The following is a 13,182-nucleotide window of genomic DNA, read 5'->3' on the forward strand; positions in this document are numbered from 1 at the left end:
GTGACGCTGCATAAACACAGCCTAGTGAACTGAAGGCATTGTTTAGGCTAGAGAATATGTTAATTAAACTGTGGTGTATTGTATCTGATTCTGATGTCTCGCATGAGCAGTAGCAATAGTCTTTCTGTTATGTTTTCACTGGACGGAATCTTGAATTTGAAGATGAAGGCATTGTTTAAAGAATGTGTTAATTAAACTGTGGTGTATTGTATCTGATTCAGGTGTCTCACATGAGCAGTAGCAACAGTTTTTCTGTTATCATGTTTTCACTGGATGGAATCTTGAATTTGAATATACATGTGTATGCTGATTAACCTCAAAATAGCTCTACACAGGAAACAAGATAAGGAGCATTGAAAAATTAAATGGCCTACACTTGAAATGCGAGCACACATTTAAACTACCAATAACATGCAACTGCAAGCAACACTGAACATACCACTACCAGTATTGCAGGTATGAAGCCAAAGTGAAGAGAACACTTTCACTAAATGTTCAAAATTGAAATAACATACTGTGGGTATGTGAGTCATTAACTATTCATTATGATCAATAGACCTGTGCGCTTTTTTTCAGAAATAAGTGTGTTCAATTTTGTTGTCATCAAAACAGAACTAGTTGATAATAGAAACTAACTTTCAGTTCCACTGCCAATTTAAACACTGTATTACTTGACTGTACTGATGCAGAACTACGCTGGACCACACACTCTTATTTGTTCCCTAAATCAAGCAGCCAATCCGTGTCACTGGAAACATTGAACAAGGAGAATGAACAATATACCTGGCTGAATAAGTTGATAATCAAACTGCTCATGATTCTTTGTTATTCACAGCAGTGGATGTAAAACAATCACAAAATAAGGTCCTGTATGCATCATAATTTATACTTGTAGCACTTGATTTTGTATTGTGGTCGGTGATCCTAAACAAAATGTATGTCTACATATGTGCATGATTTTACTTTAAGAATAAAATGAAACAAGAATGGAACAATTAATGACTTCTCTGTGAGTGTGAACTGTGATTTAAAACATTACATGCTCTCTTTTCTCTCCCTCTCTTCTTCTTCTTCTTCTGCGTTGGATGTATTCTCTCCCTCTCTACAACTTTACAACTGCCACTTTCTGTGTGTACAGTCATACAAGATGTTTGTTTTCCCACACACATGAGCAAGCGAGTCTGGCATTGTCACTGTTTCTTGCTGCGTTTCACGGCTGGTGTTTGCAGCTGCTCCTGGTTCACATCCACTGCTTGTAGAGGCTCAGCTTCTCTGTCCAGCCAGTTTCCAACTAGCTCTGGAAGAACTGCGAGTCTGAACACTTTCAAAGCTTTCTCCACACACATTGCCCAAAAATCACAGTCAGGCAATACTCGGACAATAACTTTATCCACAGTAGTCCACACCATGAAATCGCAGTAGGAGGAACTGGTCATAACAATCTGGCACTGTACTTGACTAAAGTATGGGTGGTCTTTGCGCAGACAAAGCATCCCCTCACTGTTAGATTCCAAACAGAAATGGCGGTCTGCCACAGCACACTCAACAGCTGACTCCTTGAAGGTGAAGGGACGTGTTTGCAGGTTTCTCCAACTCCGGCCATGCCGGTTTCTCCAACTCCGGCCATGCAGGTACAGTGTGCTGCCAGTATGTTGCCATCAGAAGTAGCGATGATCCAAGGAGAAAGTGCTGGTTCATTAAGGCGTTGTGAATGAAGAATCTGAAACATAAATTGAAGGTCGCACAAATCAGCATTCAGCTAGGTCAATCGAATGAATATAACTCTAAGACGCACATAATGTGCTTTACAATAACCTTAACAATGAAAAGTAAACAACAGATTTTTAACTGAATATGAACATGAAGCTCATTATAAATATAATATTTTGCAAGCTATTTCAAAATATAAATATATTCAAGACTATCTACAGCTTTTGTCGTAGTCCAGAATACAAACTGAAGCGAAGAATATATCAAAGACAAAGCCTCAACACAATATCCTGAACTGCAACTTGTGATATCTGCAACACAAGACAGAGAACACTCACGTTCATTCATTATAAACTGAAAGCACATTCTTACCTTTGCAGAAATGACAGAGTTCTGACAGCCATCAGGGCTGTAGCACTTGACATCCCTCACCCAGCCAGAGACAAAAAGTCGGTAGGAATCCAAACTGTTGTAAGCTTTTCAGCTGCTCACATGTGTATCTGTATGCACTCTTGCCAAGCACAAAATAATTTACGATGTTGATGTAACTCAGCTCTGGCAGATCGTCCGGATTTGCTGACCAGCACCTGGTTGAGAATGTCATACGGATCATTCCCGTCAATCTCCAAAATCTTCTGGTGGTATCGCCGCCTTTCCTCTGGTAACAATCGCTCAGAATATTTTCGCTTCTCGCCCGATCGCAATGTTTGCATGAGGCAAGGGAAGTCACTCCAGATTCTTCTCGGAACGCGTCGGAGGCATTGTTTCCCGTTTTTCAACGGTTCACAGCTGTTTTTACTTTTCTCTTTGAAATGAAACGATGAAAGGAAGAGAAATGGAAAGACAGGCATGTTGTTGGGACATAAACAGAACAGAGAACATAAGGGGAAAAAAACCCTGTGTTTCAACAACTTCAAGCAAGAAAATGCAAACACTAAACACTCCCGGCAGGGAAAAACCTTAATTGACCTTAACCTTTGACTGTGTTTGAGATCAGTTATTTTCGTACTCGGCTTGTAAAATAAACAAAATAATATCCAAACAACAGCTATTTTAAGATAAGAGTGTGTGGAGAGACCTTGTATTCAATTATAGTAATCACTGAAAGACATAAAACTTAGTTCAGAAGCGAATCCTAGAAACCCCTAAATAATGGAAAATGTGTTGGCTAAACAATTCATTGTTTACGTAAATAATTCATTGTTTACGTAAATAATGATTTATTTAGCAACATTGCTGATTCTTTATAAACAATGTAATATAAGTCTAAATAATATATTGTTTACGTAAATAAATCATTATTTACGTAAACAATGAATTGTTTACGTAAACAATGAATTGTTTAGGTAAATAATGAATTGTTTACGTAAACAAAAAATTATTTAGAATTGTTTTACATTGTTTATAAACAATTACTTATTTACCACATGAGCTTCTAAATAATGATTATTTAGCTAAAACTGGTGAAAAAAACATGAAAAAGTATCCAAATAATTATTTGACAAACGGAATGCCATAGAGAACCACATGTTCTTTGCCAACAGAAATCACGATGGGACAAGATGCAGATTGTGTTGAAGAGATGTTTGCAGATTATCGCATCTACATTTTATTTCTCAGATCAATGCACGTAGTTGGGGTAGATTTCACAATGGAAGACGACAAATCGGGTCATGTGAGTTGAGAACCACATTTTCTTTGACGGCAGAAATCACTATGGGACAAGAGGAGAATTGTGTTGAGGAGGTTAATACTGACTGACTTTAGATGAAGAGTTCCTAGACCTGGTTTTTGTAGAGAGGCATCATGATGATATCCTGGTTTTTTTTAACGTTCTTGGTGACAACGCGCCAGAATCGCACGAAGATCGAACTCTCGAAGAAAACAAGTTTATCGCTGAACATCGGAAATGTGAAAGTATTGCTCTTCCTGTCTGATCAGTCTCCCCGTTAGATCTACAGGCTACATTATCAGGTAACTTACCAAACCGGAGTGTGTGTGTGTGTGTGTGTGTGTGTGTGTGTGTGTGTGTGTGTGTGTGTGTGTGTGTGTGTGTGTGTGTGTGTGTGTGTGTGTACCGGATTACCATCATCAACACACCCTTTTGAACTTTTCTACGTAACCTTACTATGCCTGCTATGACATTCACGAGGATTCTTATGATTATTGGACAATCGTGTGCCTGTGCTGGACTTGCACGAAGACAAACGGCGTCGGAACGGTATTCGTGCTACCAAGTGTGTGCGCCCAGTCAGAGCGCAGTGTGAACCGAGAGTGAGTGTGTCATTGTGTGGCAGTTTTGCTTGATTGATTTATTCATGATTTAATTTGGTTCAATAGTAAAATCTGTGTACGTTATACTTTGTATTTTGTGGTGTGATTCGCCCGAGTGCGAGACCCCCTTCCCCGAACGCCTCTGTGGGTGGAATTGTATACTTGTGTGAGTAACGTGAGTGTGTAGATGAGAATGTGAAAGTTGTTTTGGACCCAGACACACACAGCAGACACCAACACAACAGCTAAGTTTCAGCCTGACAAAGAAATCCAGTGACACAGCTAATGGCTGTACTTGTTATTTCTCTATTAAAACAAATGTGTCAAGATCTTTACCATTGTCTGTCCTTTTGTGGGAATCTCGGAATATTTGCCTTGACTCTGTGAAAATTGGAGGGCAGTGCTAGAGAATGGAAGTGTGTTTTGTTTACGCTTGAAATTTAACTTCGGAATGGGTGTACAAAATTGTTTCTTTTATTTTATTTACATAAAACTGCAAAGTAACTGTGTTTTGAGTTCTACATTTTGATCCTATATCAGTCGTCTTCATGTGTGGACATACAAGACTTCATTCATTGACATATATACACAGTCGAATTAATTAAATTAATTAAAATAATTTAATAGTTCATCTTTTCAAAAATTATCTTCTGAATCAGCAAAATGCCCCTTTTATTTTATTTTTTTCTCTCTACAAGCCAGAACATACATAAAAATAACATTTTAAAAGTGACATGTCGCTTACTTACTTGTCTCATAGGTAGAGCAAATGCATAATGGGTAGGGGGTAGGGGTAGTACAATCATTACAATTCAAGATTTTGTGCATTAAGGGGTGTATCTTTTTTTCCATCGGTAAGGATACCTCAGCTTGAATTTACCTAAGTTTTAGCGCATCCTAATCACTTTAGCACTTTATATCATATGTTTATTTCTGTTTTATGCTTGAAAATGACTTTCAAAACTGATACAAAAGTGTTTTTCTCATTTTACCAGGACAGTAACTATGTTGTATGCTTTATTTTGTTCCTATATTAGTCATCTTGAATTTTGATCAATTAATTCACAGTAAAATGTAAACAAATCTTCAGTAGTAATTGCATAAAAAAGTCTGATATGTCAATTATCATGTTATTTTTATCTTAAAATGGGCGCGTTAAATCCTAATCTGTTTGTTTTAATGGACTAAGCAATCCTTGGACTGACAGAAAAGATGTATTTTAAAATTATCCAGTTACTTTTACTTATTCTTCTAATTGGAAGAGAATATGCACTCTTTTTTGTTCAAATGGGAAGCGGGCAAGGGTAGTAAAAGCATCACAGTTCAAGATTTTGTGCGACAAGAGTTGTGTTTCTTTTAATTGTGATAAAGAGGGATAACTCAACTTGGTATCTAACACTATTTCTGAACACTGTAACCACTTTAGCACTTTTAATTTATGTTTTCTGTCTTCCAAACTTCTAATTCAGCTTCAAAAATGAGAACAAAAGTGGGTTTTTTCTGAATTCACCTGTTAAATCACTATGTTGGATGTTCTATTTTGCTTACCTATTTCTGTTCTGAAGTTTTTGATCATCTGACTACCTTGCTTTTCTATTTGGAAGATAATATGCACTCTTTTCTGAAAAATGGGTAGGGGGTGGGGGTAGTAAAAGCATCACAGTTCAAGATTTTGCACGACAAGAGGTGTGTTTCTTTTAACTGTGATAAAGAGGGATAACTCAACTTGGTATCTAACACTATTTCTGAACACTGTAACCACTTTAGCACTTTTAATTTATTTGTTTCTGTCTTCCAAGCTTTAAATTCAGCTTATAAAATGAGTAAAAAAGTGTTTTTTTCTGGATTCACCGGTTAAATCACTATGTTGGGTGTTCTTTTTTGCTTCCCTATTTCTGTTCTGAAGTTTTTGATCATCTGACTACCTTGCTTTTCTATTTGGAAGATAATATGCACTCTTTTCTGAAAAATGGGTAGGGGGTGGGGGTAGTAAAAGCATCACTGTTCAAGATTTTGCGCGACAAGAGGTGTGTTTCTTTTAACTGTGATAAAGAGGGATAACTCAACTTGGTATCTAACACTATTTCTGAACACTGTAACCACTTTAGCACTTTTAATTTAATTTTTTCTGTCTTCCAAGCTTTAAATGCAGCTTATAAAATGAGTAAAAAAGTGGTTTTTTCTGGATTCACCGGATAAATCACTCTGTTTGGTGTTCCTTTTTGCTTCCCTATTTATGTTCTGAAGTTTTTGATCATCTGACTACCGTGCTTTTCTATTTGGAAGATAATATGCACTCTTTTCTGAAAAATGGGTGGGGGTGGGGGTAGTAAAAGCATCACAGTTCAAGATTTTGCGTGACAAGAGGTGTGTTTCTTTTAACTGTGATGAAGAGGGATAACTCAACTTGGTATCTAACACTATTTCTGAACACTGTAACCACTTTAGCACTTTTAATTTATTTGTTTCTGTCTTCCAAGCTTTAAATTCAGCTTATAAAATGAGTAAAACAGTGGTTTTTTTTCTGAATTCACCAGTTAAATCACTATGTTGCATGTTCTATTTTGCTTCCCTATTTCTGTTCTTAAGTTTTGATCATCTGACTACCTTGCTTTTCTATTTGGAAGATAATATGCACTCTTTTCTGAAAAATGAGTAGGGGGTGGGGGTGGTAAAAGCACCACGGTTCAAAATTTTGCGCGACAAGAGGTGTATTTCTTTTAAAAGTGGTGAAGAGGGATAACTCAACTTGTTATCTAACACTATTTCTGAACACTGTAACCACTTTAACACTTTTAATTTATGTTTGACTGTGTTCCATGCTTTAAATTGGGCTTCAAAAATGGATACATAAGTTTTTTTTCTCCAAGTTCACCTGTAAAATCACTATGTTTGATGTTCTATTTTGCTTCCCTATTTCTCCTCTTCAGTTTGTGATCATCCAATTGTTTTTTTGTTTACATATTCACAATACAATATCACAATTTCTTCAGTGGGGTTTGCGTGAAAAAATCTCATACCTATGCTCAAACTTCAGTCGTTATCTAAAAATTTTGCGCGACAAGCACTATTCATTTTTTTATTTCCTGATAAATCAAACATTGAACTAACATAAAAAGAAACCTTTAAAACTGCCTAACCACTTTGAAATATGGCCTCAGGTGTGTACTCCAGCCTTAAACTACGGAAAATGGTTACATCTCCTCCGTTAAAAAGCCTCCCTTGATCGACTTCGCCTGTTTTAGCGTATCATCAACTCATGTCCCTAAAAGGAAAATTTCATGTGAGGACGTTAAGGACCCAATTAGTATTAGTACTTCGCCTCGTGAATATGAGGCTTAACCCACACGGAAGAGCCGGGACTCGAATCCCGAACCATCCAGCTAGAAGGATGGCGTCCTGATCTCCAGGCCATTGCGCCCGCCCTACCACTGTTCTAAATGTATTTGTGTGCAGTCTCACGAAGATTGTTAACCACGAAAGTCAAATTGAAAGGGATGTAAAGCTAGCGTTTGGGTTTAGAACAGAAATCTTAAATCGCCATTAAAGTTCAGTACCTTTAAAGGCACAGTAAGCGTCCCGTAAACCACCACAGATACTGTCAAGCTTTTACACACAGTACAAACACTATTCCATTTGAACGCTCACCAAACGGGAACATCCTGGCTGCTTTCCGTCGAGAGTGAGACATTTTCAAAGAATGTATTTTCGTGGACCCTCTGATGTACAATCAGGCGCCTCTTTTTGGCGCTAGAACTAACTTTTAAACTCTAAATAATAAATTGACAGCTTGTAACACAAACATTATTAAATCATAACAGATTTATTTTTTCATCAAGACAAGATCAGTGCAATTTGAAGTTTTGAAAGTTTTGAAAAAGATAGCCCGGAAGCAGTGTCACGAAAGGTCGTGTCTCAAAGCAGACGATTTTTCTGCATAGCGCTCGCTTTCTTTGAAGTCAGCCGCCGCCGACAAGTTCGTGTGACTCGCAGCCGTTTGTTGCGTTTTAAAATCAGAGGTACACAATAACGTGCTATTGCAGACACAGCCAGTCACATTGAAATCACAAACTGACGACTAAATTGTGAAAAAAAGGAAAGTGGATCACACGGGTTCACGATGGCTCAGGGGTTAGATAAACCACGAAATCTGGTGTGTGGTTTACGCGAGCTAAATAGCAATTCAAACGAACTGTTTCATTTAATGCTATTAAATGCTATTGCAAGTGTGTTCCATTAGGTTAGAACTGCATTTTTCATTCGAAGATTTAAATCGTTTTGTAAACCATTTCAGACATACCGGGGCTTTAAAGATACACTCATGATTCCCGTGTAACTTTCTTGTAACCCATCATTGATACATGCAATGTTTTACAATGAATGAGAGCGTCCTCTTGTCTTGACGAACGACAAAACAAAATGCAAAATAACCAACAAAACAACAAAAACAAAAAAAATCTTAAATCGCCATTAAAGTCTTAACAAGTTCTGAAGAGGAAAGTGACTTGATTTCTTGTGGTATCATTTGGGCACTTTTCCCCTACTTTTAATGAGGCCAAATAAAAATATGTGTTGGTTTAGAGTAACACGACCGACCCTATATTTTTTCCCGCCGACACTAAAACAGTTTTTAAAATTTTTATATTTGAAAAAATCCCCCCCAAAACACCTTTGGCACATTTTGCGAACCATATACCGAGACAAAAAAAAACACACACACACAAACGACCTACCGACCCTATTATTTTTGGTCATGTAACCTTAAACCAACATATATTTTTGTTTGGGCTGATGCCGCTGAAAATAGTCCTGTTGTAGATATACATTCTGACCTCGGACGTCATGCGCATCCTCTCTTCAAGTGTAGAACGCGCCCACACCAGTAATGGTGTGAATGTCAACATTTGCAATTTTTACACCCCCGGTATAGGGGTGTGTATAGGATTCGGTCGATGTGTTTGTTTGTTTGTTTGTTTGTGTGTTTGTGTGTTTGTGTGTTTGTGTTCGCATATAGATCTCAAGAATGAACGGACCGATCGTCACCAAACTTGGTGAACAGGTTCTATACATTCCTGAGACGGTCCTTACAAAAATTGGGACCAGTCAAACACACGGTTAGGGAGTTATTGGTGGATTAAGATTCTACAAGGACTTATAGAGGGACATATTAATGGTCAAAGGGAAATAACCTTCTCAGTTGGTGGCAGTGAGAATGGTAAGGACGGGGGTGTTTTTCCTACCTCGGAGGAATTTCTTGTTAGGTATGTTTGCATAGAACCCAAATCATGTTGGCAGCTGCCTAAAAATCTGAATAAGTATTTGCTGACAGCATACACTGCAAGCCTGTGAGGTCGTGTCGTGAGGTTGTTTTGATAACCCAAAGTGAGGTTTTATTCATGCATTGACAAAAGGGTCTTTCCTGGCAAAATTGTATAGGCATAGATAAAAATGTCCATCAAATACCCGTGTGACTTGGAATAAAGGCCGTGAAAGGTGAATGCTCGCCCTAATAGGCTTGAGGTTTGCTGGTCGATGTGAATGCGTGATATATTGTGTAAAAAATTCCATCTCAAACGGCATTAATAGGTAACATGCGCCTTGAGTCGCCTTGTGTGGTGAGATATGTGCGGTATATAAATTCTCGTAAATAAATAAATAAAGAAATAAAATAAAATGTCACGCTGCCAATAACAACAACAGAGAGAGAGAGAGAGAGAGAGAGAGAGAGAGAGAGAGAGAGAGAGAGAGAGAGAGAGAGAGAGAGAGAGAGAGAGAGAGAAAGAGAGAGAGAGAGAGAGAGAGAGAATTGAATTGAACTTTATTTAAAGGTACTGAACTTGTCAAATCCAGGTGCACGGAGCCCCTGGGGCTTTTAGTCATACCTCAGGCAGCTATCCGTTAGAAGAACTACCAAGTTTCATTGACTTGCACCCAAAGAGTCAAGAACTGCAATTTTTTTTAACGAATTAATTTCGGACTCTGTCCCGGCTGGTCTTGACCTATTTTTGGATCTAAATTTAGATCAGGTAGATCACATCATGCACAAAAAGACACGTCACTAGCAAACTATGTCAGACATCATCATGAGTTTGTGTAAAACAAAATGAAGGCCGGAATCACTCAGTTGAATCGAACTCCGACCAAACACCACTATGATAACTAGGTTAATTTATGCACTCGCGTGAACAAGAAACTGTCGAGCTTCACAGATGTCGTCGTTGGGTAGTTTTGGGTTTGTTTTCCTACCATAGGAGGATTTTTGAACTGTAAATGCACTCAGCTGCAACAAAAACGCAAAACGAAGGCTGTGAGCTGCACTGTGCCTTTAACAAGGATTAAGATTTAAGGCTACGCCTTTTCTTACAATCTGTCCTTGGGACGCATAGACACACAATTATATAATTAAACAAGTCGCGTAAGGCGAAAATACAACATTTAGTCAAGTAGCTGTCGAACTCACAGAATGAAACTGAACGCAATTCAACGCAGCAAGACCGTATACTCGTAGCATCGTCAGTCCACCGCTCACAGCATAGGCAGTGAAATTGACAAGAAGAGCGGGGTAGTAGTTGCGCTTAGAAGGATAGCACGCTTTTCTGTACCTCTCTTCGTTTTAACTTTCTGAGCGTGTTTTTAATCCAAACATATCATATCTATATGTTTTTGGAATCAGGAACCGACAAGGAATAAGATGAAAGTGTTTTTAAATTGATTTCGAAAATTTAATTTTGATAATAATTTTTATATATTTAATTTTCAGAGCTTGTTTTTAATCCGAATATAACATATTTATATGTTTTTGGAATCAGCAAATGATGGAAAATAAGATAAACGTAAATTTGGATCGTTTTATAAAAAACATATTTTTTAAAAAAAATTCAGATTTTTAATGACCAAAGTCATTAATTAATTTTTAAGCCACCACGCTGAAATGCAATACCAAAGTCCGGGCTTCGTCGAACATTACCTGACCAAAATTTCAACCAATTTGGTTGAAAAATGAGGGCGTGACAGTGCCGCCTCAACTTTCACGAAAAGCCGGATATGACGTCATCAAAGACATTTATCAAAAAAATGAAAAAAACGTTCGGGGATTTCATACCCAGGAACTCTCATGTCAAATTTCATAAAGATCGGTCCAGTAGTTTAGTCTGAATCGCTCTACACACACAGACACACACACACACACACGCACATACACCACGACCCTCGTCTCGATTCCCCCCTCTACGTTAAAACATTTAGTCAAAACTTGACTAAATGCAAAAATTTAAAATTAAAAAGTTAAAAATTTAACCAACAAAAGGAGGTCGGAAAACTTCAGCACGTGATAATAAAGATGACGATGATGATGATGATGACGATGATGATGATGATAATGATGATGATGAAGATGAGGCATGAAGAGCATACATATGTGGTTATTCATAAAATCAAACGCAGAGAGAGAAAGAGAGAGAGAGTGAGAGAGAGAGGGAGAGAGAGAGAGGGGAGAGAGAGAGAGAGAGAGGGGGAGAGAGAGAGAGAGAGAGAGAGAGAGAGAGAGAGAGAGGGAGAGTTGGGGAGACAGACTGTAGGGCCACACAAGATAGACGAAAATAGTCCTACCGACAAACGGACACACACACAAACACACTTTCATCCTGAATTCTTTGTGAGTCTGTTTACCTGATCTTATTCTTTAACAAAAGCAGACCTCGGTGTTTCTTCTATTTGGTCTGTCTTGCTCTTTATAAAACCTTTTTTTTATTATTATTAAATCTTCTTTTTTTGGGAGCAAAATTGTGACCAAGGGCAATCAGTCACATGCACACAACTTACACAACACAATCACCACCACTACCACAAAAACTCCAAGAACAACAATACTGTACACCTGTACAACTAATGAAGTCTCTCCACAGGTATCTGTGACACCTGGGAGGACGCCAAGTGCATCGGTCACAACACCTGGGTACAGTGTGACGTGTCTTCCTTCCAGTGTGACGCATTGGAGAACGAAGGTGAGTATGGCTGCCTAAATGGCGGGGTAAAAACGGCCATACACGTAAAAATCCACTTGTGCAAAAACACGAGTGTATATGGGAGTTTCAGCCCATGAACGCAGAAGAAGACGATAAGATAAGATAACCTTAAGTACGGTAAGATAAGGTAAGTTCAGATAAGATAAGAAAAGATAAGATTAGATTAGATAAGATTAGATACAACAACCATATCAACCAATCGTTTTGCAGAGATACAAACTAATAACTAATCGTTGTGGAAAGTTCAAAATATCAACCAATCGTTTTGCAGAGGTACACAATAACAACCAGGCCTTGTGCAAAGGGTCAAAATATAATCAATCGTTTGTCATGGTTCAACATATAAACCAATCGTTTCGTAAAGGTATAGAAATACTAACCAATTGATAGTGTTATGACAAAAGTGTGCATGCTGGTCGAGGCTTTGATTTATCGATTTGTATTTCTCAATGTTCAAAACATCCACCAACGTTTTACAGAGATACAAAGTACTTACCAATTGTTTAGACAAAATTCAAAATATCAACCAATCGCGCAATGCAGACGTTCACACTATTAGCCAGTCGTTTAGCAAAAATTGAAAGTGTCAACCAATGGATGTGAAAAGGGTCAAAATGTTAAGTGATCGTTTTGTAAAGACTCAAAATATCAACGAATCATTTTGCAGAGGTACAAACGAAAATCAACGAAGAGATTTGCAAAGCTACAGAATACTAACCAATCGTTGTGACAAAAAAAGTGTGATTTCTGTGGAAACGATGTATTTCTCATAGGTTGAAAACAAATCAACCAATCCTTTTGCAGAGGTACACAATACTAACCAATTGTTTTGGAAATTTCAAAAAAATCAACCCATGGTTTTGCAGAGGTACAGAACATCACGTTCCGGTTTCCTCCCACTTCCGTTCCCAACACGGAGACGAACTACTTCTGCATGACTTTTGACCTTCCCGATGATGACGTATACCATCTGGTGGCCAATCAGCCTTACATTGACAATGAACAGGTCATGCATCACGCCATCCTCTATGGATGCGACTCTGATGGTAAGAAATGAGAACATGGAAATAATAGTAAAGACTGAGAGAGAGAGAGAGAGAGAGAGAGAGAGAGAGAGAGAGAGAGAGAGAGAGAGAGAGAGAGAGAGAGAGAGAGAGAGACTCAGACTCAGAAC

The 13,182-nt window shown here is 38.0% G+C and overlaps 1 protein-coding gene across 3 annotated transcripts in view; it reads left to right on the top strand.

Moving 5' to 3' along the window:
• The window catches only part of LOC138946943 (tyramine beta-hydroxylase-like), a 73,131-nt gene that overhangs the window by 6,974 nt on the left and 52,975 nt on the right, over window positions 1–13,182 (top strand). For all 3 annotated transcript variants that reach the window (XM_070318381.1, XM_070318382.1, XM_070318383.1), the window contains exons 5-6: window positions 11,889–11,987; window positions 12,875–13,054. In XM_070318381.1, the coding sequence (XP_070174482.1) occupies window positions 11,889–11,987; window positions 12,875–13,054 (279 nt within the window). The remainder of the gene's footprint in view (window positions 1–11,888; window positions 11,988–12,874; window positions 13,055–13,182) is intronic.

Source organism: Littorina saxatilis, linkage group LG14, assembly GCF_037325665.1.
Source record: "Littorina saxatilis isolate snail1 linkage group LG14, US_GU_Lsax_2.0, whole genome shotgun sequence".
Classification (NCBI taxonomy): domain Eukaryota; kingdom Metazoa; phylum Mollusca; class Gastropoda; order Littorinimorpha; family Littorinidae; genus Littorina; species Littorina saxatilis.